At 47.1% G+C, this 24,438-nt stretch overlaps 1 protein-coding gene across 1 annotated transcript in view; it reads left to right on the top strand.

Moving 5' to 3' along the window:
- The window catches only part of NXF3 (nuclear RNA export factor 3), a 47,232-nt gene that overhangs the window by 19,000 nt on the left and 3,794 nt on the right, over positions 1 to 24,438 (top strand). Inside the window, 17 exon segments of the mRNA XM_073227517.1 lie at positions 9,147 to 9,313; positions 9,316 to 9,323; positions 9,545 to 9,698; positions 10,317 to 10,377; positions 10,380 to 10,399; positions 10,492 to 10,552; positions 10,555 to 10,595; positions 10,716 to 10,796; positions 10,918 to 11,001; positions 18,577 to 18,686; positions 19,702 to 19,738; positions 20,103 to 20,171; positions 20,254 to 20,309; positions 20,445 to 20,552; positions 20,646 to 20,710; positions 20,811 to 21,059; positions 23,128 to 23,217. Of these exon segments, the coding sequence (XP_073083618.1) occupies positions 9,147 to 9,313; positions 9,316 to 9,323; positions 9,545 to 9,698; positions 10,317 to 10,377; positions 10,380 to 10,399; positions 10,492 to 10,552; positions 10,555 to 10,595; positions 10,716 to 10,796; positions 10,918 to 11,001; positions 18,577 to 18,686; positions 19,702 to 19,738; positions 20,103 to 20,171; positions 20,254 to 20,309; positions 20,445 to 20,552; positions 20,646 to 20,710; positions 20,811 to 21,059; positions 23,128 to 23,217 (1,461 nt within the window).

Below are 24,438 nucleotides of genomic sequence, written 5' to 3'. Positions count from 1 at the left end.
TGGGTCCAAGGCCTCCTGACTCAACTTGGCCTCCTCTGCAGAGGTGCTTCAGTTGGAAACAGTTCCCTGGGTGTCAAGCTTGTAGCAAACTCAGGGATCAGTACTTACAGGAAGTAAAGTCTCTGGCCCCCAGGACTCTCTGCTCTGTGCTCCTCGGGACACAACTTCCTGTAAGGACTCCATTTTGTTCATGTGACCCCAACAAAGAGCTTAGGACTGGCTCTCTCCTCCATTGGCAGCCCTCCTGGGATCTCTCCAATCTGCCAGCTCCAGAGCCCACAGATTGTCTTCACAAGAAGCCTGTGAGGATGTTGGTGGCAGGCCACTCACTGCCTTCCAGCCACACCATGGGTGCGTTGGTTAGCATGAGGCCTTGGCCTGAGATCCCCATGAGGCTGGAGGGATTCTGGGTCCCCTCTCCCAACCCAAACCACAGGACACCCAGCCCACCCCTGTTTAGAGTGGGGTGGCAAGGGACTAGGCTGAGCCCCGTCCACTGCTTGAGTAAATGGGTCAAGCAGGCCCTGATACACTGATCCTGGTTCCACATGGACAACATCTCCTCCTCCTATGCAGATGGTCATGGCTGAGGTGGAATTTTGTCCCTGGTTGAGGGGGAGGGCCTGAGTCAGGTGGTCGTCGCACATCCAGGGTCTGGAGATTGGGGACGGTCCCCTAGGTGGAGGGATTGGGAATGCTGGCGTAAATAAACGTTCTTTTGAGTCATGCTGCAGGAGGGCGAGGGGCAGAGAACCCACCTGTACCCTTGAACCTCATGTCAGCTATTCAGGGTAGCTTGTGTTTACATCATAAAACTTTCTTGAGGCTTGCTGTATGGCCTAGCATATACCATACCCTGGAATGCTGCATGTGTAGTTACTATGTGCATTGGTCTATTTCAACTAAGTAAACTGGATAATCTAGTTAATTCACATTTTGAAATCTTCTCCATCTAGCTGAATTTTTATCTGCCACTTTGTATGTCACCAAGGAAGGTGTGTTAAAATTTCCCACTCTGACAACGAATTTTTCCATTTCTCCATTTACTTCTGTCAGTCTTTGCTGTGCATATTTTGGCTGTGTTAGGACATGCATGCAAATTAGGACTTTGCATTGATAGCTTCTTATTGCTTTGAATCTTTTTACCTGAACCAAATCTCCCTCTTTTCTCTAGCAGCATTTCTTTTTCTTAAAGGGTACCTTCCATTTACTAATATGCTCATACCAGCTTTCAGTAGGTTAGAGTGTAAATGATAAATCTTACCAATATTTCTTTTATTTTCCAATTTTGTAGATCACTGAATTTTGCATGTGTCTCTTAAGGAGCATCTGATGTAGTGTTACTGTTGTCGTTGTTGTTGTTGTTTATATTTTTTTTTACTTTGTTATCATTAATCTACAATTACATGAGTAACATTATGCTTACAAGACTCCCCCCATCACCGAGTCACCCCCCAAATATGCCATCATAGTCACTGTCCATCAGCATAGTAAGATGCTGTAGAATCACTACTTCTCTTCTCTGTGTTACAAAGCAATCCCTGTGCATCCCCCAACATTATACATGCTAATCGTAATGCCCCCTTTCTTTCCCTGCTCCCTTATCCCTCTCTTCCCACCCATCCTCCCCAGTCCCTTTCACTTTAGTAAGTGTTAGTCCATTCTTGGGGTCTGTGATTCTGCTGCTCTTTTGTTCCCTCAGTTTTTTCTTTGTTCTTATACTCCACATATGAGTGAAATCATTTGGTATTTGTCTTTCTCCAACTGGCTTATTTCACTGAGCATAATACCCTCTAGCTCCATCCATGTTGTTGCAAATGGTAGGATTTGTTTTCTTCTTATGGCTGAATAATATTCCATTGTGTATATGTACCACATCTTCTTTATCCATTCATCTACTGATGGACACTTAGGTTGCTTCCATTTCTTGGCTATTGAAAATAGTGCTCCGAGAAACATAGGGGTACATCTGTCTTTTTCAAACTGGGCTGCTGCATTCTTAGGGTAAATTCCTAGAGGTAGTATTCTTGGGTCAAATGGTATTTCTATTTTCAGCTTTTTGAGGAACCTCCATACTGCTTTCCACAATGGTGGAACTAGTTTTCATTCCAACCAGCAGTGTAGAGGGTCCCGTTTCCCCACAACCTCGCCAACATTTTTTGTTGTTTGTCTTTTGGATGGTGGCAATCCTTACTGGTGTGAGGTGATATCTCATTGTGGTTTTAATTTGCATTTCTCTGATGACTAGTGATGTGGAGCGTATTTTCATGTGTCTGTTGGCCATCTGAATTTCTTTGGAAAAGTATCTGTTCAGCTCCTCTGCCATTTTTTAATGGATTATTTGCATTTTGCTTGTTGAGGTGCGTGAGCTCTTTATATATTTTGGATGTCAACCCTTTACTGGATATTTCATTTATGAATATATTCTCCCATACTGTAGGATGTCTTTTTGTTCTATTGATAGTGTCATTTGCTGTACAGAAGCTTTTCAGCTTAATGTCGTCTCACTTGTTCATTTTTGCTTTTGTTTCTCTTGCCCAGGGAGATATGTTCATGAAGTAGTCCCTCATGTTTATGACCAAGAGATTTTTGCCTATTTTTTTTTCTAAGAGTTTTATGGTTTCATGACTTACATTCAGGTCTTTGATCCATTTTGAATTTACTTTTGTGTATGGGGTTAGACAATGATCCATTTTCATTCTCTTACATGTAGCTATCCAGTTTGCCCAACACCATCTGTTGAAGAGGCTGTCATTTCCCCATTGTATGTCCATGGCTCCTTTATCATATATTAATTGACCGTATATGTTTGGGTTAATATCTGGACTCTCTATTCTGTTCCACTGGTCTGTAGCTCTGTTCTTGTGCCAGTACCAAAATGTCTTGATTACTGTGGCTTTGTAGTAGAGCTTGAAGTTGGGGAGCAAGATGCCCCCTGCTTCATCCTTCCTTCTCAGGATTGCTTTGGCTATTTGAGGTCTTTTGTAGTTCCATATGAATTTTTGAACTATTTGTTCCAGTTTGTTGAAGAATGTTGTTGGTATTTTGATAGGCATTGCATTGAATCTGTAGATTGCTTTAGGCAGGATGGCCATTTTGACAATATTAATTCTTCCTAGCCAAGAGCATGGGATGAGTTTCCATTTTTTAGTGTCCTCTTTAATTTCTCTTAAGAGCGTCTTGCAGTTTTCAGGGTATAGATAGGTCTTTCACTTCCTTGGATAGGTTTATTCCTAGATATTTTATTCCTTTTGATGCAATTGTGAATAGAATTCTTTTCCTGATTTCTCTTTCTGTTAATTTGTCATTAGTGTATAGGAAAGCAATGAACTTCTGTGTATTAATTTTGTATTGTGCAACTTTGCTGAATTCAGATATTAGTTCTAGTAGCTTTGGAATGGAGTCTTTAGGGTTTTTTATATACAATATCATGTCATCTGCAAATAGTGACAGTTTGACTTCCTTTTTAACAATCTGGATGCCTTGTATTTTTTGTTTTGTCTGCTTGCCGTGGCTAGGACCTCCAGTACTATGTTGAATAACAGTGGGGAGAGTGGGCATCCCTGTCTTGTTCCCGATCTTAGAGGAAAAGTTTTCAGCTACTCGCTGTTAAGTATGATGTTGGCTGTGGGTTTGTCATATATGGCCTTTATTATGTTGAGGTACTTGCCCTGTACACCAATTTTGTTGAGAGTTTTTATCATGAATGGATGTTGAATTTTGTCGAATACTTTTTCAGTGTCTATGGAAATGATCATTGGTTTCTCTCTGTCTTTTGGTTGATGTGGTGGATGATGCAGATGGATTTTCTAGTGTTGTACCATCCTTGCATCCCTGGGATGAATCCCACTTGGTCATGGTGTATGATCCTCTTGATGTATTTTTCAGTTCGGTTTGCTAATATTTTGTTGAGTATTTTTGCATCTACATTCATCAGGGATATTGGTCTGTAGTTTTCTTTTTTGGTGGGGTCCTTGCCTGGTTTTGGTATTAGAGTGATGCTGGCTTCGTAGAAGGAGATTGTAAGTATGCCCTCCTCTTCTATTTTTTGAAAAACTTTAATATGAATGGGTATTATGTCTTCTCTATATGTCTGAGAAAATTCTCCAGTGAATCCATCTGGCCCAGGGGTTTTGCTCTTGGTTAGTTTTCTTATTACTGCTTCAATTTTGTTGCTGGTAATTGGTCTGTTTAGATTTTCTGTTTCTTCCTTGGTCAGTCTTGGAAGGTTGTATTTTTCTAGGACGTTGTCCATTTCTTCTAGGTTTTCCAGCTTGTTAGCATATAGATTTTCATAGTATTCTCTAATAATTTTTTTGTATTTTTGTGGAGTCCGTCGTGATTTTTCCTTTCTCATTTCTGATTCTTGTAGACTGTGTAGATTCTCTTTTTCTCTTAATAAGTCAGGCTAGGGGCTTATCTATTTTGTTTATTTTGTCAAACGCCCAGCTCTTTGTTTCATTGATTTTTTTCTATTGTTTTATTGTTCTCAATTTTATTTATTTCTTCTCTGATCTTTATTATGTCCCTCCTTCTGCTGACTTTGGGCCTCATTTATTCTTCCTTTTCCAGTTTCAATAATTGTGACTTTAGACTACTCATTTGGGAATGTTCTTCCTTCATTATATATGCCTGGATTGCTATGTACTTTCCTCTTAGAACTGCTTTTGCTCCATCCCACAGAAGGTGGGACTTTATGCTGTCATTGTCATTAGTCTCCACATATTGCTTTATCTCTGTTTTAATTTTGTCATTGATCCATTGATTATTTAGGAGCATGTTGTTAAGGCTCCATGTGTTTGTGAGCTTTTTGTTTTCTTTGTACAATTTATTTCTAATTTTATACCTTTGTGGTCTGAGAAGTTGGTTGGTTGAATTTCAATCTTTTTGAATTTACTGAGGCTCTTTTAGTGGCACAGTATGTGGTCTATTCTGGAGAATGTTCCATGTACACTTGAGAAGAATGTGTATCCTCCTGCTTTTGGGTGTAGAGTTCTGTAGATGTCTGTTAAGTCCATCTATTCTAGTGTGTTGTACAGTGCCTCTGTGCCCTTACTTATTTTCTGTCTGGTGGATCTGTCCTTTGAAGTGAGTGGTGTGTTGAAGTCTCCTAAAATGAACACATTGCATTCTGTTTCCTCCTTTAATTCTCTTAGTATTTCTTTCACATATGTTGGTCCTCCTGTACTGGATGCATATATATTTATAATGGCTATATCCTTTTGTTGGACTGACCCCTTTATCATTACGTAATGTCCTTCTTTATCTCTTGTTATTTTCTTTGTTTTGAAGTCTATTTTATCTGATACCAGTACAGCTACTCCTGCTTTTTTCTTCCTATTGTTTGCATGAAATATTTTTTTCCATCCCTTGACTTTTAGTGTGTGTATGTCTTTGGGTTTGAGGTGAGTCTCTTGTAAGCAGCATATAGATGGGTCTTGCTTTTTTATCCATTCTATTACTCTGTGTCTTTTGGTTGGTGCATTCAGTCCATTTACATTTAGGGTGATTATTCAGAGATATGTACTTATTGCAATTGCAGGCTTTAGATTCGTGGTTACCAAGGGTTCAAGGTTAGCTTCTTTACTATCTGTCTAACATAACTCGCTTATTAAGCTATTATAAGCAAAGTCTGATGATTCTTTACTTCTCTCCCTTCTTACTCCTCCTCCTCCATTCTTTATATGTTAGGTGTTTTATTCTGTGCTCTTTTGTGTTTCCTTTGACTGCTTTTGTGATTAGTTGATTTCATTTTTTGCCTTTAGTTAGTATTTGGTTGGTCTCCTTTCTTTGCTGTGATTTTATTTTCTCTGGTGATGTCTATTTAGCCTAAGGAGTGCTTCCATCTAGAGTAGTCCCTCTAAAATACCCTGTAGAGGTGGTTTGTGGGAGGCGAATTCCCTCAACTTTTGCTTGTCTGGGAATTGTTTAATCCCTCCTTCATATTTAAATGATAATTGTGCCGAATATAGTATTCTTGGTTCAAGGTCCTTGTGTTTCATTGCATTAAATATATCATGCCATTCTCTTCTGGCCTGTAAAGTTTCTGTTGAGAAGTCTGATGATAGCCTAATGGGTTTTCCTTTGTAGGTGACCTTTTTTATCCTTCTGGCTGCCTTTAATACTCTGTCCTTGTCTTTGATCTTTGCTATTTTAATTATTATATGCTTGGTGTTGTCTTCCTTGGGTCCTTGTGTTGGGATTTTTGTGGGCTTCCATGGTCTGAGAGACTATTTCTTTCTCCAGTTTGGGGAAATTTTCAGCAATTATTTCTTCAAAGACACTTTCTCTTCCTTTTTTTCTCTCTTCTTCTTCTGGTACCCATATAGTGTGAATATTGTTCCATTTGGATCGGTCACAGAGTTCTCTTAATATTCTTTAATTCCTGGAGGTCCTGGAAGTCCTATGCATCAGCTTCTCTGTGTTCCTGTTCTCTGATTTCTATTCCATTAATGGCCTGTTGCACCTCATTCAGTCTGCTCTTAAGTCCTTCCAGAGACTGTTTTATTTCTGTATTCTCCCCCCCAACTTTATCCTTTAACTCATGCTTATTTCTCTGCAGATCCATCAGCATGGTTATGACCTTTATTTTGAATTCTTTTTTGGGGAGATTGGTTAAATCTATCTTCCCAGGCCCTCTCTCGGGGGTTGTCTGGGTAATTTTGGACTGGACTGAAGTCTTCTGCCTTTTCATGGTGATACAGGTAGCTGTAGGCAGGTAGCACATGTGTCAGCTGGGAGAACAAAGTCTTTTCCTGCTTGTTGGTCACCTTGCCCTTCTCTGTTGCCTATGTCACTTAGCCACACTCCTGGAGTCCTGGAGCAGCCTCCAGATTAATCTCCTAAGCTGCTGTGGGTGGGGTCGCCGACAGGGTAGTCCCGAGCCCTGTGGTTAGTGGCAGGCACACCGGGTGTGCTCTCCAGTGGGAGCGGCACCCCCGCTGGGCAACTGCGCACTGGTGTCAGCCTTTGGGTCTGGCCCAGGGACTGTGCGCTGGGAGGAGATTCTGGGCAGCTGTTGGGGGTGTGCTCGCTCATGGGCCACTCTGCTGCCACTGCAAGCTTGCACAGGAAGCTCCCGAGCCACTCGCTCACCCACCGCCAGTGAGTGCTCATGCAGGCCGCTCCAGGGCCCCTTGCTCGGCCCCTGCCACCATTGCCACCTCACACGGGTTGCTAACTCGGCCGCCACCGACTTGCACGGGCCGCTCCCAGGCCTTTTGCTCAGCTGCTGCAGCCACTGCTGTCTGCTCGCTCACTATTGGGCTGGTGTGTCAGGGTCCACGCCATCTGGTGGAATGACTGGATGGCTGCTTATTGCTGTGAGGGGCTTCAGAGCTGTACTGCTGCCTAGGGAGTTAGGTCACCTGGAGTTCTCTGGGATTCCCAGCTGCTTGGCTGAGTGTGCCAGGATGATTCTGTCCAGCTGGAAGGCCCCTGCCCCTTTAAGACTTTCAAAAATTCAAAAAGCACTCGCTTTTCCTTTGTCCCGGGGGAACTGCTTGTGGGGATCCGCTCACAGATTTTGCCCTTCCGTTTTTCTAACATCCAGCACTCTGTGCATTGTGTGTCCATGCTCCCGGTGTGGATTAGTCTTGGGCTTTCACTCCCTCCCTGCTCTGACTCCTTTCTTCCCGCCAGGGAACTGGGGTGGGGGAGCACTCGTGTTCTGCTGGGCCCTAGCTTGTATCTTACCCCCTTTGTGTGATGCTGAGTTCTTGCAGATGTAGATGTAGCCTGGCTGTTGTACAGTATCCACTGGTCTCTCTTTTAGGAATAGTTGCATTTTTTGTATTTTCAAAAATATATATGTTTTTGGCAGAAGATTTCTGCTGAACTACTCACTCCACCATGTTGGCTCCTCCCCCTTACATTGTTGTTGTTTTAACCCAGTCTGGTAATATGTCTTCCTATGTGGACTATTTAGTCTGGAACTTCTCATGTAAATATAGATATAATTTGGTTTATACATACCATATCACTGTACATTTATTTTTGCCTGATCCAAGTTCTTTCCCTCCTTTTTTCTTTGAAATTATTAAGTTTTAAGCATTAAATTATCTAATTTAGCTAGATAGTTAAATACCCTTTTGCCATTCTTGTGTTGTTAACCCTTAAGATTACAAAGCATGTTTGCAGTCTAATGTAAACCAGCATTTTTAAGGTTCCTCTGACAATGTCAGAAGTTTGGAACAATTCGATTGCTCTTAACCCCCTCCCAACTCACTGTTACGCATTTCAGTTCTCTCTACATTTTAGCTCAAAAAAGAAATGAGTACCATCATGCTGTAATAGCCAGTACTCACTTAGCTTTGCATACATATTCACAAATGCCATTAGTTTTTCTTTCCTGCACCCACTTGCATCCCTCTGGGATCATACTTCTTTCTCCTAAAAAATAACCTTTGGTATTTCTTTTGTTTGAAGTCTCCTGGTCACAGATTTTCCCAGTCTTTGCTATGTTAACATCAATATGAAATGTTGGTCTTTTCTTTAGGAATGTTTTTCCTCACAGAGTACTTTTGCTACTAGAATTGTTATGCTGAATTGCTATCTTGTTATTTTGGAAACTTCTCAGCCAAGAGCTCTGCAAATACTGCTTCTCCCCTATTCCCTGTCCTTCTCTCCAAGACTCAAACATGAGTAAGATTTGTTTGCTACCTCTTCTCTAAATCTCTCCCCACTGTGTTTTGATATTCTCCATTTTATGTGTCTCCAGGCTTCATGCTGGGTATTTTCAACCTATTTATCTTCCATTTCTCTAATTCTTCCTTCAGGCAGGGGGTCACCTTTGACCCTTGTCCCATAACACCAAATTTCCAGGGTAGATTTTAATACCCCCCTAGAGCAGAGGAGGGAATGAGAGTTAGAGATGATAAGCAACGTGCCCCACGTCACCTAGCCTGAAAAGAACTAACATCACTGATTAAACCCTAAACCCAAACCCTGTCCTCTGTGCTTATTTTCTTCTCTTCTACCAATATGCCCCACCTCTCACCTCCCATGCAGAACCATATTGAAGTATTTCAGTCTTCTTAGCACTTCCCTTAGAGTATGAAAGTCAGTGGTATTTCTTCAACAGCCATGGTACATCCCCAGGACTTCTTCTGGTATAGGGACCATTGCTGCCTTGTTCTCAATTTCAGGACACAACAGCGAAGGCAACCCCTCACAGAGAAGAGCAAGATGTTGGAGTATTTACTGGAGAAGATGTAACAACTGGTCTGAACAAGTCAGTTTTGGCATTCACCTTCCATCAAACCAGCAGCAAGATGGAGATGCAGCAACAGCTGACACTCACGTGGACACACCTGAGTAAGATAGTAAGTGACCAGTCAGTGTGGCTGAAATGGACCAGCCAGTGGAATACACAACCCTGTGGTGAAACGTATCATTCTTCTCTCCAGCCTCCAAGAGTGTCACGACAGGATCAGGTTAAAGATCGAGCAAACTTTATTGTAGCCCTGGTATCAGTGGGGCGAGCATGTATAGAAAACTTTCTGAGCACATAAGGACTGCTTGCTTCTCTCTGCTTTCCCCAAAGTGCTCCTTATCCCATCCCACCCTGTCATTGGAGAGGCAGTTTTCAGAAGCAGGACCAAACCCTCGTTAAAGTGAAGAGAGAGCAAAAGCCTGCAGAGAGAAGAATGGAGGGGAAAAGTCAGGATGAGGCCTCAGGGAACTGGTTCAAGATCGAGGTGAGTGTCCTGGAAAAATGGACTTTAGCTGCAGAAGGAAAACAGAGGGAGTTGTGTTGGACTCGTGTTGAGTTTTTAGGTGCTTTTCCAGGGCAGAGGAGTCAGTCATTTGTCTTTATAATTAATTCCTGGGAGCTAGCATCCTAGGTCATGGAATGGCCGGTGTAGAGAAGCAATGTAAAGGGAGCAGACTGACTGCAGAGATAATGGGAGGGGATATATAAATGCAAAGGAGGCAACCACTGCCAAGGAGATGGAGCAAGTCGACACTGGAAGGATCATTTTGGCTTTAGTTTAGAGTGGGAGGAGGTTGAGTCTGCGGGGTCCTTGTCAGAGGGTCAGAGGGCCAGGCCCGGTGTGCCTTAGGTAGGGTCTCTCAGAACTCTGTAAAAGGAAGTTTAACACATTAAACACATTAAGGAAAAGTATCTGAATGTAAAGAAAGGGCATTTAGGAAATCCATGTCTGGTGCACAGTTATGAGTGATGGGTACTGTCCTACCTTAAGATATACTTTTAAAGCCTGAAAAAAATCTGGAAGGAAGACATGGTTGGGTCATGTTTTAACCTGAGATTCCATTATATGAATCTCTTCTCCCATCTTTCCTCTGGCTCCCAGATTCCATTCAGCATAAAATACGATGAGAAGTGGCTGCTGAAACTGATTCAGAAGCAGTGCAGGGCCCCTTCACTCCAGTCGAGGTAAGAGAAAACAGTGGGGTGGATGAAAGGAAACAGGGCGGAAGAGCAATGGCTCTGGTCTCATACTGTTTCTCTTGCCACTGTCCCTACAGTTTGACTGGGTGAAGATGCAGGCCCAGTTCTTTGTTGAGAACGCCAACATTGCTTTCTCACTGAAAATGTCAATGGCAAGATTTGGGCTGATGATAATGAAAGGGTGTGGAGAGGGCACGACTGGGGTCAGCTGGGGATAAGAGGCCAGGACACGGGTGAGGTCCTGCTTGATCCCAAGGCTTGAGTTCCTGGTGCTTACCCAGCCCTTCTGTGTTCTCCACAGATAAATATCTTTGTTAAGCACTGGGCGGCCCCCGACTCTCTGCAAAAGGAGCTGAAGTCAGAAAAGGTGGGGCACATCAAGGTAACGCAGACTCAAGACAAGTCGTGCATCCACAACTCAAACCACCTCTTCTTCCCCCACTTACTGCTCTCCTTCACCACCTCAGACTCCGAATTACTGAACCCCATCTCTAACCCCACAGCTGACCACGGACAAGCAATATGGTGCTGCGCCACAATCTCTCAGGGCCCAAAGACTCCTCTTTGACTCTGGTGTGGCTGTGGCAGTAATGCTAGGTCAGATGAGGGCACAGGGGACGGCCTAGAAAGACACTAAAGGATAGTAACATGGGGATGGCTGGGTGCCAGAGCTGTCTGAGATGGACCCTTCTCAGCCTCCTGATTTTCTCCTCTTGGCTTCTTGGAGACTTGATGACCTGTGATACTGAAATAGCACCAAATCCTAGAAACTGCATTGCTGTCTCCCTGCCGATCCACGAAGAGAACATGGCCATGGTGAGGACTTTGTTCCAGTGCCATGGTTGATGGTGAGGGGGCAGAGATCAGGTAGAAGAGGCAGAGGGGTCTCACATATCCCCTTTTGGGGTCCTCACTCTAACCCTCCCCTCACCCCACTTTTGCCTTTGAACCTGAGCAATAAGAAACCACAACAGCTGAATGTCCTGTATAACACTATGCTGAAAACCTCCAGCATCAAGAACTTGAACCTCTCCAGCAATGAGGTGAGGTCCAGTGAAAGGAAAGGAGTGACACACAGCAGCAATTCACTGGAGAATTCCGCTTTATTAGGGAAAGGTGCTGGGTTATATAGGAAGGGGTATAGGGTGATTGTGGTGTTACTTCTACGGGGCTGGTGGCTGTTGGCTAGGTGCTGGGATTGGGAGGGGGGCGAGAGGTGATTGGGCTTCAGGTGGTGCCGGTGGGAACCGAGGACCCCGAAGAGAAGCCGGAAGTTTGCCATCTTACTGGTGGGGACCCTTCATTCCCCCCTTTCTCCTCTATGGGGTTGTGGATGTTGCTTTCTCTCTGACTGCTTCCTGCTGAACAGGGGCGGAGAAGGGAGTGAGGGTTTGAGGATTGGGAGGAAAGGGTTGATAGGATTCCCCACAGTAAGGATGAGTAGGTGTGGACTTCTTCAGGATGGAAATCAATGAAGGTTCCCTGTAACTATAGGTCGAGGACCTGTTGATTCCAATGATGCCAAGAGGATATGGGTGTCAGGAGCCAGGCGTCTGCGGCCATTGTTTCCAGGAACAGTTTCCAGTGGAGAGAGGGGTCCATCTCAGCGTGTGGTGAGGAGGTCACGTGAGGGTGAGGGATCTTCTGAGGCCAGAAGCTGGTAGTTCCTGAGTAAAAGCTGGTTGAAAGCTTGATTAGAGATTTTTCCGACTTGGGATTTGACGAACGTTATTATACAGAGTAAGAAGAGACAGATGAGAAGAATGACTATTATGGGGGCTGCCAGACCCAGGTAAGGAGGGGGTTTGTTAGTATTGAAGAGAATGGGTTGGAATTGGAGGCAGAGTGGAGACTGGAGGCAAGGTCGGTAAGTTTGGTGATGTCAGTTTCTACAATGCCAGATTCGTTGATGTAATAGCAGCACTCTTCCCGGAGGAAGACACAGGTGCCGCCCTTCTCAGCTGTAAGCAGATCTAGGGCCCGCCGGTTTTGAAGGGTGACTTTAGCTAGCGAAGTGACCTGTCTTTGGAGAGAGGCTAGGGAATCAGCAGTGGATGTCAGGGCTTCCTCAAGTTTGGCGTCGAGATCTCTAACTGCCCATAGAGAGTGACCCAAGGCTTCTCCCAAAAACCCTGCCCCAATGGCTGAGGTGATCAAAGAGATACCGACCATGATGGGAAGGAAAGCAGCCCTTTTTATGCACGAGGGCAAGGGAGGTTGGAGCTCAAGGAATTCTGCCATGCTGTAAAGTGTAAGCTGCGGGATTAGGGTGACGAGAATGCAGGGTGTGCTGGAGTTGGGAGGCAGTGAAGTGCGCTAGAGGGGGGTGGAGTTGGGCCTACACAGTGGTGGATGGTGAGATTATCTGCGTATTCTGGTTCCCATAGGGGTATGTCTGCCAGGGGGCAGAGGGGTTGTCTTTCTGCATGGAAGGAGTAGTTGGAAATATTAAGGGGCACGGCGGCCAGCAGTGGGCGCTGTAGTGATGTGCACAAGAAACAATTGGCTGTGTTAAGGGTATGGTTGATCAAGATGGTGGTGTCCTGAATGAGCTGTAACGAAGAGTAGGAGAAATGGGAATAGGGGCGAGGATAAGAAGCTGAAGAGGCGCCGTCAAGAGTTTGGATAATGACTTTTTTGGAATGTCTGATATCTGATGCAACTTGAGAGATCTGGGAATGAGAGGGAACATACTTTTGAGAGATATGAAGGGTACCGTGGGGGGTCGAGGACCCCACGTAGTAAACTGAGGCTGTGAGTCTGGCAGCCCATCGAGAGTCCCAAGGATCTGGGATTGATAAGGAGAATGAGCTGTTGGGGTATTTCATGAAACGGTTGGAGGAGTAATACTGTGGGTACTGGAAGTTACCCATGTAGTGAATGGCACAAGACCAGTAGGGACATCTCCTGTAGGTGTCTGGCCATTGCCTGCAATAGGCTTGTCTTTGGTCATAGAGAAAGCAGAGGTAGGGAGAATAAGGGTAGCTGCTAGTGAACACTTCGGTGGAGGGAGGAAAGTGGAGGTATAAAGGCTCAGAGCAGCTTTTCAGAGGGCAGTCTGGTGTGGCAATGAGGGCAGTAACTTTTGTTTGATGCTATGTGTAAGTCTGTCTGACTTTAAATCGCCATACAAAGGAGGCTGGGGTGGTGGGGAAGACAATAGGAATGGGGACAAAAAGCGAGAGAGCAGGAAAGGAGGAAAAAGTCATGATTCGGGTATGGATGGCAAAGGGGGTGAACGGGATTTTGGAGGAAAGAGGACAGTAAGGTCAGGAGTCTGGATGGAGGGAGAGTCTGTAAACTTTTGTAGGTTAAGAGATCTTTTAGGTGATGTGGGGACAGAATGGTAAGGGGCGCCCGAATGTCAGTTTATGAGCTTCTTTCTGCAAGAGCTGTCTAGCGGCTAATGCCCGTAGGCAGGGGGCCCATCCCCAAACTGTGGGGTCTAATTGATTGGAGAGATAAGCTACTGGGGCAAAGGATGGGCCATAATATTGGCCTAGGACTCCTAGGGCTTGACTGGACCTCTCATGAATGTATAATGAGAAGTATTTTGACAAATCAGGTTGATGGAGAGCTGGAGCTTCCACAAGGGCTTGATGGAGCTTAATGAAGGAGTGTCGGGGTGAGGATGATAATGGTTCTTCAGGGGGGGCCCTTGCTGAAGTTGTATAGGGGTCTTGCCAACAGGGAGAAGTTAGGTATCCACGCTCTAAAATATCTAGCCAGTCCTAGAAAGGAAAGGATTTATGTCTTGGTTTTGGGAACGGGCAGGTCAGAGAGGACTTATTTTCTGTCTAAGGTAAGGGACTTTCTTTGTTGAGACAGAAGGAATCCAAGGTAAGTGACAGAAGGGGAAGAGATTTGAGCTTTGATGGAGGATACCCAGTAACCTCTGGAAGCTAGAAGGTTAAGTAGAGACACAGTGTCAAGTTGAGACTGTTCCCCCGAGGGACTGCAAAGTAGAAGATCATCTACATATTGTAATAAAGTGGACTCGGGGTGATCATGATGAAACTGTTTAAGGTCTTGAGTAAGGACTCGTCCAGAAATATGGGGACTATCTTGGAAGCCTTGTGGCAAAACTGTCCAAGTAAGTTGTTCAGGATGTCTGGTGCATGGGTCCGTCCAGGTGAAGGCGAAAAAATCTTGGGAGGAGAGGTCTAGAGGGATAGAAAAAAATGCGTCCTTGAGATCTAGGACTGAGAAGTGGGATGCTGAGGCAGGGATCTGCGATAAAAGGGTGTATGGATTTGGAACTAAGGGATGGATAGGGACAACGGCCATGTTGATAAAGTGAAGGTCTTGGAAAAGGTGGAAAGATCCGTTGGTTTTTTTAACAGCTAATATGGGGGTATTAAATGGGGAGTGAGTGGGTCTGAGGTAATTTTTGTTTAAGAGATCTTGAATGATGGGTTGGAGGCCTATGAGGGCTGAAGTGGTTAGGGGATATTGGGCCTGACAGATATACTGAGAGGGGTCACGTAATTTGATAGAGGCAGAGGGACATAGGGTCACGGAGGGGCTTGTAATGTCCCAAACTTTGGGATTTACAGGGTGTATGAGGGTGGAACTGGAGCTTTCATTGGGTAGAGGGGGGTCATTGGCTATGAGGGCCATCAGAAAGGGAGTACTGGGGGCTGTGGGAGTGGATATAGTTATGGAAACGTGGAGGAGGGAAAGGATGTCTTGTCCTAGTAAAGGGATGGGACACTGGGGCATAACCAGGAAGGAGTGGGAGAAAGGTATGGGATTGTCTAGGATTGTGCATAAAAGGGGGGGGGATTTAATGGGAAAATCTGTTTACCTCCTACCCCGACTATAGGAGTAATGGCTGGCGTGCTAGGGCCCCGGTATTCTCACAAGACTGAGAAGGTGGCTCCTGTATCTAGGAGGAAGGAGATGGGGCGACCGTCTACTGTTAAAGTAACCCTGGGCTCCTGTTTGGTGATGGAAATGGTCGGGCGAGAAACCCCCGGGCCCCATGAATCTTCTTCTGCCATCCCCACTACGGCGGGCTTAGAATGGGGGTTGTTCGTCCAGCCTCCCCTTCGGGTGGTTGGGCAATCAGACCCCCAGTGGCCCTTTTTGTGGCATCTGGGGCATGGGGTGGTAGGAGATCTGGGGGAGGGGCACACCCTTGACCAATGTCCCTCTTTTCCGCACTTGAAACAAGCTCCTGGGGGGGGCTTGTTTGTAGAGGGGCGCCCAGGTTGTGGTTTTATCAGCTGGGCCAACATTTGAAAATTGGCCTGATCAGCCTTTTGTTTATGGCGTTCTTTCTCCTCCTCCCGGTTATGGAAGACTTTAAAGGCCACTGTTAGGATCTCAGTCTGTGGGGTAGTGGGGTCCTGTTCTAACTTTTTGAGTTTAGCTTTAATGTTGGGGTAGCTTTGAGCTAGGAAGTATGTCATAAGGACACGTCTTCCTTCAGGTGTTTCTGGGTCCAGGTTGGTATACTGTAATAGGGCTTGAGTGAGTCTGTCTAAGAACTCGGAGGGGGTTTCATTTCTCTTTTGAATTATGTCTTGGAGCTCTTGAAAATTGACTACTTTATGAGCTGCCTTTTTCAGACCTGCTATTAAGCAGGAGGCAAAAATATCTCGAGAGTGGAGACCTATGGCGGTGTTATAATCCCAGTGTGGGTCTTGTTCGGGGACAGCAGTGGACTCAGGGGAATAGGTGGGGTCAGTTCTGTGGATTTCGGTAGCATGTGTTTGGGCGAAGTCCCAAACTCATCTACGCTCTTCAGGGAGGAGAGTATTGGCCAGGAGCATGAAAATGTCATGATGCATGAGGCTGTAAGACTGGAGGGTCCATTGAAACTCCCTGATGTATGTCGTGGGATCAGTGGAAAAGGAACCTAGGCATTTCTCTAGTTGGGCTAAATCTCCTAAGGAGAAAGGGACGTGAACGCGCATGATGCCTTCGGATCCTGCTACTTCCCGGAGGGGGGCGATAATTTTGGGAGGCCCTCAGGACCGGGTCTGAGGGGGACTGAAGGGTTCTGGCTCAGTCTGTGCGGGCGAAACAGGTGATGGGGGCAAAGCCGCAATAATTTTGGGAGGCCCTCGGGACCGAGTCTGAGGGGGCAAAGACGGAGGAGGCTCCTGAAACTTAGTTAGAGGGGGGCTGAAAGGCTCAGGCTCGATCTGCAGGAGGGGGGATGTGAGGGGGATGGAGGAGGAAGGGGTGAGGTGGGGGAGGAGATGGTGGTGGAGGGAGGGGAGGAGGGGGAAGGGAGAGGACAGGAGGCTTCTGCGGGGGTGGTGGCAGTGGCGGTGGCGGTAGAGGAAGGGGGAGGGGCTATTGTAGGAGAAGAAGGGGAAGGGAGAGGACAGGAGGCCTCCACTGCGAGGAAGAGGCAGCGGGAGCAGCGGAGGGTGGAGGGGTTGTAGGAGGGGGAGGGGCTGAAGGGGGAAGTCTGTATGGCGGAGGCTCATCGGCCAGGTCAAAGGTAAACGAAGAGGGACTGGGAGTGTGTGGAGGGGAGGGAGACAGCTTGCAGGCTAGGAGAGCTTGGGGCGGGGAGCAGGTGGTGCAGAGGCTGGGATTTTGAGCTAGGAGGCGAAAAGCTTCGATATAGAGAATCTCCTTCCATTTTTTCAGGCACTGGCAGTAGTTAAAAAGATTGCGAGTGATGTTAGGATCAAGAGTTCCCCCTGCGGGTCATTGGTTGTTATTGTCTAGGGGGTATGTCAGCCAATCTTGGGAGCAATATTTATGGAGTTTTGGTTTTATATCAGGCATCAAGGAGAGGGTAGCCAGATGCTTAAGCAGGCATTCAAGAGGTGAACTTTCAGGGAGGGATGAGGAGGCTCCCATGGCTAAAGGACAGAGAAGGAGACAAACAGGGGAAGATGAACGGAGATCCTCGGACTGGAAGCAGACCACAAGGAAACAAAGGGCGTCCCCGATGATCCTTGGTGGTCTGCAGAAACTTGTATACGAGTCGGAATTTCTTAGGAAGTGTGGGTCCTCACCCAGACTTCCCTAAGAAGGCAGTTTGCCAGAGTCACGAGGTACCTAGCGCTAGGAATTTTCGACAGACAGAACAGATTTCGGCGGACGGAACAGAAGGAGGTGGGGGGGAAAGGGAGCATTCTCATCTGCAAAGGAGTCACCTCATTTATGGCTGTTGGAGGGGGGCCTGAGGGTCCGCCACAGCCGTGAAGGCTTGAGGCGGGGATTTATAACTGTCGGAGGAGGGGCCTGAGGATCCGCCACAGCCATGAAGGCTTGAGGCGGGGATTTATAACTGTCGGAGGAGGGGCCTGAGGGTCTGCTGCAGCCGTGAAGGCTTGAGGCGGGGAGAGTTCCCTCCTAGTCCCCGAGCATCAGGGCCTTACCGAACGATCACGGTCAATGGCACTGTGATATCTCGGAGAAGAGTGGCCCACCCCGGGGAAATTTTGCTTAAAAAGTTTCAGCACAGATGGAAGGGATGGTGAGTGCATTTATGACTATCAGAGGAGGGGCCTGAGGGTCCACCGCAGCCATGAAGGCCTGAGGCAGGGAGAGTTCCCTCCTCATCCCCGAGCATCAGGGCCTTGCCGGACGATCATGGTCAATGGCACTGTGATAGCTCGGGGAAGAGTGGCCCACTCCGGGGGAAAACTTACCTAAAGGCCAGAGAGGAGTGGTGAGTGTGATGAGCCAGCGCTGGAAAAAGAGGACGAGGGCAAGCTGCTGCTGGTGTCGGGGGGAAGACGGGGCCCAGTTGGGGTGTCCTGTCTCCTGGGTTTCGGCACCAATGAATGGAAAGGAGCGACACACAACAGCAATTCACCGGAGAATTCCGCTTTATTAGGGAAAGGTGTTGGATTATATAGGAAGGGGCATAGGGTGATTGTGGTGTTACTTCTACGGGGCTGGTGGCTGTTGGCTAGGTGCTGGGATTGGGAGGGGGGCGAGAGGTGATTGGGCTTCAGGTGGCGCCAGCGGGAACGGAGGACCCCGAAGAGAAGCCGGAAGTTTGCCATATTACTGCTGGGGACCCTTCATCCAGCATCCAGATGTTTCTTTGAAGGGAAGGTGGGAGGGCTCATGGGGTGGTGACAAGAGGCAGGGAAGTGGACTTGTTGGCAGGGGTAGGGACTGGGGGTGCAGGGTCGCTCTGGCCACGGTTCTCTGCTCCATGCGTTTCCTGCCCACAATTACAGGTGAAGTCTGCAGGGCTGTTGGACAAGGGCAAAGGGCTGGAGCTAGAAGAGATGAGGGCTGACTCAAAACTACTGTGTACCACCTTCCAAAGTAAGTCAACCAACATAAGGTCAATTGTATCCTCTGTCACCCTTGGGAGTCTGATCTACACCTGACGGTGCCTGTTTGCAGGAGGCAGCAGTCTTCATCCTCTTGGAGGCCCTCAGGCCCTACACTCTCCTCCCTGTGCCCCTCACCTGTGCTTAGAGCTCTCCTTTCCTTCCTCGGATTTGCTCACCTGCTCTCCTGGGCTGGAGTCTGTTCCCTTACCCTCGGCACCCAGCCTTCTGGAGCATGTCCATTCAGAGGTGTGCTTCAGAAATCAGGGCTCCCCTGCTTGCCAGGATCAGGAGTGACCAGCCTTGCCCCTGATGCTGGTGCCCTGGGCTGAGAAGGGCCCTCCAGCCCAGGTCCTCATGCTGAGATAGGCCTTCCTGACTCTGAGCTGATGTGGGCTTCCCTCCCCTGCCCTGAGAGGGGCCCCTCTTTCTCATGCTCCAAAAGGGTCCCCACTCTAATCCCAGGATAACCTGGGGGTTTCCTGCCCCACGTGGAGTTGGAGCCTGAGGCTTTACTCCTTCTGGATGAGGTCTCCTCCCCCTGTGGCTGCCTCTGGGGCCATTCCTGGGGTGCCCTGGTGTGGCAGAATGCTGGACCCCCGGTGAGGTGGATGACCCCTGGACTCCCACCCTATCTGGACTCCTAACGCTCCTCTCTGGGGCCTTCACGGGGAACCTGGAAAGAAGGAAGGGAAGCAGGTATGGGGAGGCAGGCTGGACCCTACCTACAGATGTGGCTTCTTGTGGTGCTGGAGGTGGGACCCAGGGCCATCTAGGTGGGAGCTGCCTAGGAGGATGGAGAAGGAGAAGGTAGAGGGTGAGGGAGGAGGGAGGCAGGGAGGAAGGAAGGCAGCACTCGCACTCTGAGTCAGTGTACAGGGTTGGTGCCCAGGGCCTTGGAAGGCTGGGGTGCTGGCGTGTAGGTTGGGAGGCACTGGGCTGTGCACCTGGGCTAAGGGTGCTTGCTCCCATGCACACAACTGCTCTGTAGTTTCACTCACTCTTCGGTTTTGTCTTGACTGGCAGCTCCATCCTGCTGTTGTTCCCCAGGTTACTCCTTTTGGTAAGTGTACTCCATGATCACTCCACCCTCTAAGGGGCACTGACACCTCCCACAGCGTCCTCTGAACCCTTTTGGTCTCACTCAAGTTGAGTGTTTGAACCTGACTCTTAAACCTCCTGGGAGGGAGGAGGATGGTAACCGACCCATGTGGGAACCTGACAAAGGCTCTGGATCCTTCCCAACCATAATCTCCAAAGACTTTAATGGCCCCATGAGGATGACCCCAAATGTAGTCTTGCCCACAGAATTTCCATGCATCTTTCTCACCCGACCTTACCCTCACCCTCTCCTGGGCCCATCCTTCTCCTGATCATCCAGCACTGCCCCCTGGTCTGCAAAGCTGACTGCCTCTTCCTTTCCCCAGGATGGCCAGGACTCACGGCCACCAACCATCCCTGGTATTGAAGCCTGCAAGATGTTACCGAGGTGCATGGTGAGAAGGGGGAATCATGCAGGTTTTAGGCAGTGCCTGAGGAGGGGATCCAGCCGTAGTTCTGGGGACCATTTGATTCCAGGGAAGAGTCTTTGGATCCGATGTGCTGGAGAGTCTAGTCCTTCCATTCCTGCAGCAGTAAGTACACCTGGGACCAGGAGGCTGGGGTGGGCAGGGACAGGAGGGATTTCCTAAGCTCATTGCTCACTGCACCCTTGAAATCCCATGTGGGGTCCAGGCACAGACTGGACTGTCCTTTTAGCTCCCCCAAAGTTATTACATGATCTATGACTGCAGAGACTGACAAGGTCTCCTGGGCGCTTACCACATCGAGGCCTGCTTCTCCCTGACCGTTCCCTTCAGCTCTGAGGCCCCAGCCCTGTGAGTACCACAGCTCAGACTCTGCTCTGAGGCCAGCTCCTGGGAACACCCACCTGGCCAGAGCATCAACACTCTTCCTCTTTTTTCACCTAGAAGCGGCTTGTGCAAGTATGCCAAGGACAGCAGGAATATAAAGGAGCTCAAGGACCCCTGTGCATGTGTGGTGGGCAAGACTGCCCGGGCTAGGGGGTGGGACAGGCCGGTCATGGTCCCAGAGTATGGCCACTCCAGCCTTGGCTAGCTTCTCCTTCCCCACAGATCTGAGGTTTAAGCCACTGAAACACACATAGCGTGACATCCTGTGCTCCCTGTGCATATTGTCAGGAACTCAATATGACCTCAGCTCCTTCGTGGTGGACACGTGGCTCCATACGGGAAGTGGCTCTTCCCTCCCTTGGGCCGGCCCAGGGAGCCTCATGTGGGTGGGAGGTTTGGGTGGTGCTGAGCGCCAGGGCACGTCCCTTTTGGGAGACCATGCTCTGCTTCTCTGTCAGTGGGGTCTTCAAGGTAGGTGAGACTGTGCAGGGGCCCCTCTGCAGATGCCCCATGCTCCCTCCACTAGCCAGGCTCACTCTCAGAACTCTCCCAGCTTCCCTGTCCTTCCTTTTCATGCTATTGTTTCCCGCCTCCACTCTGCCCCCAACCATCCAGGTCTGACCCGCATCCATGGCTCTCAGGCACCCACAGCTTGGACACCAGCGACACAGGCCATGCGAGTTTGCTGCCTCTCATCTTAGGTCTTCACCCTGGGACTTTGGGCCCAGTACCTAACCTCCCAGTTTCCTTGTTTGCACACTGGGGCAAACTGAACCCACTTCTTGTGGAGCTGTGAAAAATGAATTAAATGGGCTTGTGAAATGGTTGTCACAGGGCGTGGCACACTGTAGGGGTCCTAGTTGCTCCCCCCTTTCATGATGCCCTGACTCTCAGAGAACGTTTATCCCCTTCAGTGGGAATACCAAGCCTGACCCTGACTGGGAACTCTGTGAGAGCGTGGGCCTCTGTGGGGTTTTGTTGTTTATTGCCTTTGAAGTGGACGGAACATCTGAGGACTCAAACCCAGGTCAGTCTGAGTCAAAAGCCCAGGCACTGCCTTTTGCCATCTTCTCTCTGAAACTCGGGTGATGGCATGGACCTCTGAAACATGGATACCCACGCAGTCTGATGTGAGCCTCACTTTTTAGTAAGCCCTTCAATAGCTTGATCTTTCTTGAAAGGCTTTATGATCAGCTCACAGAGTAAAAGCAAAAGCCTCAAGTGGGCCTTCCTGCAAAGGCATACACGGAACCCTATTTTCTTGGGTAACTACTGGAGAAGTGCTCTCAAGCAGCAGTTAGCAAGTTCACCACTTGCCGTGCTCAATTCTATACTACAATAGCTGTCTCAAGCATGTGCAAAAGCGTTCCATATTCCATAATTGTGTCCAGTTTGCCATGCTACAAATTGGTGGGGGGAAGTGTAAGAAGCAGAGAGGGGGAGAAGACTTCATGCTGGGATAGCCATTACTTGGTGACCCTCATTCAGCTCTCTACACCATAAACATTTCTGCATAAACCCAAATGCTGTCCTCACACATAGAATATGCAGCTATGGATCCGAGGAATTGGTGATCCCGTCAATCAGTGTCTTTGCCTCTGACTAGTTACCACACAGTTATGTCAGTATCCTTTCCTTGCTCTTTATAGATGTTTCCTCACCATTTGGTATTACTGGGGAGAACAAAATATTCAGTGCCACAGCAAAGCTGGGGGCTCTGTTATAGTTATTATTTCTGAAAATAACAGTCACTCGAACACTGGCAGTCTATGGGGCGCATATAACCAGAAGATCAAATAAACCAGAACTGACTCTACCTCCAACCTTGCCAGCTGATTGCACGTCTTTTCCTCGCCACCCTTATCACAGACACTGCTTTGTCAGTTGTTGTTGCTTAAACCAGGCATCACTAAAATACTAAGAGTACTCATTGACTGAACAGCAACGGTGCCAGGCAGTGTGCCAAGCACTTCATGGGAAGAACTCAGTTACCCTTCATGCCATGCCTGGGAAGTAAACAGTGTCATTCCTCTTTTTATGGATGAAGAACCTGAACCGCAAAAGAGCATCATGTGCCCGAGGTCGTACAGATAGGAAGCTGGGGAGACAACAATCAAATATATCTTGACTAAATTACCAGAGTAGGAGCGAGGTACTCCTACCTCTTACCACTCAGTTTCCAGGCGCTCATTAACAAGCAGCATAGGCGGGGACCTTCAACTGCTCTCACTCACTACTTTGAATGAGGACATTCAGTACAAGATCTCAGGGAGCCTCCCCATATCCTCCAGACCAGGACGAAGGCCCCAGGCATTTCCTCTTCAGAAGAACCATGTCTTTGTCAACATCCCATCTTTGTCATCCAAGCTCTCAACCATGGAAGGTGTGTCATTTTCCTCTCCTTCTGAGTTAAGTTAGCCTGCCATAGTTTCATAGATTCTGGAGAATACAAGAGACTTCTGGGTCAGAGAATAAGGAATGTGCTACCCACAGAGCAGCTTGATGTTTGTGCTGATGCTCTTGCTTTCTTCTCCCCCAGTTCCCACACAGGTGCCATGCTGTCAGAAAGAAATGCAGTATAAGCCACACCAAAATAAAAGTGAAAACCTCCTAAAGTTAAAAGAATCAGGTGAGTTTTAGTGACTTTTATTTAACACAAAAGTGAACAAAAATGACAATTTCAACATGGAAACCAAGACATTGTTAGTTTTTACATTTCTTAGGAAGCCTTTGAAGTGCAGTGTGGACTTTCAACACATAAGCAATATGGACAAATTACTGTCCATTCTCTTTTTGTTACAAAGTCTTTGAAATGCTATCTGTTACCATTTCAACAAAGAAGCAGTAGACGTGATTCATTTACTAGCTCTTTTAACAGGTTCGTCCAATGCTGTGTATTGCTGCCAAACATAGATGAAAAATGTTAACTATTTTTATTCATTATAAATTTTTACATTCTTTACTCTCAGTCTTTGAAATGCGATTTGTTATTGCCTGTGTAAGCAACACGAAAGAATAACTCTAAATTACTTTTTATTGAGCCTTTGAAATGCATGTGTTGTCATTTCAACATGGAAACAATATAAGTATTCCATCAATTACCTTTACATTCTTCTGTCTTACCAAGTCTGCTCTCATTTCAACAGAACAGTATGCACAAACTACTGATTATTTTTCATTCTGTTTTTTTTATGAAGTCATTAAAGTTCAGTGTGTTATCATTTCAACATGTAAGATGAACAAGCAATTTTACATTCTTTTTTCTCAGTATGTCTTTGAAATATAGCACTTTATCATTCTGACATGTAGGCATAAACAGATCATTCATTAGTCATCTTCACTCTTCATACTCTTTGAAATACAGGGCTACCATATCAACAGGTAAATATAAACAATTTACATTCTTTTTTTCCCTGTCTCTGACATGCAGTGTGTTATCCTTTCAACATGTAAGCAATATAAATAAACTATCAATTAGTTATTCTACATCCTGTTTCTTACTAACTGTTGGATATGTGGTGTGTATTTAACACCTGGAGAAAATTGCATTTCGGAGTAGCCAGATTTCTAGCACTCAGTGGCCACGCATGGTTAGTGTGTACCATCGAGAGCAGTGCAAACCTAGTGGAAGATCAGAGGAAGCAAACACATGTGTCGCGACCCTTCAAGGACAGAAGCAACACCAAGGTCTTGATTCTTCTCTAGGCTTTATTGTCTAATCTCTCACGGTGGTTACAGCAGTTGTCGGGAAGCTCCTCTCCCTCCCGGCGGGCTCCCTTATATTCAGTCACCCAACCAATCCGGGGTAGTATCATGCGTGACCTTTAAGCGAATAGGTGTCACGCGCCAC

This window comes from Manis javanica, chromosome X (assembly GCF_040802235.1).
Source record: "Manis javanica isolate MJ-LG chromosome X, MJ_LKY, whole genome shotgun sequence".
Lineage (NCBI taxonomy): Eukaryota > Metazoa > Chordata > Mammalia > Pholidota > Manidae > Manis > Manis javanica.
The sequence above is the reverse complement of the archived record's forward strand: the minus strand, read 5'-3'. Positions and strand labels throughout refer to the sequence as shown.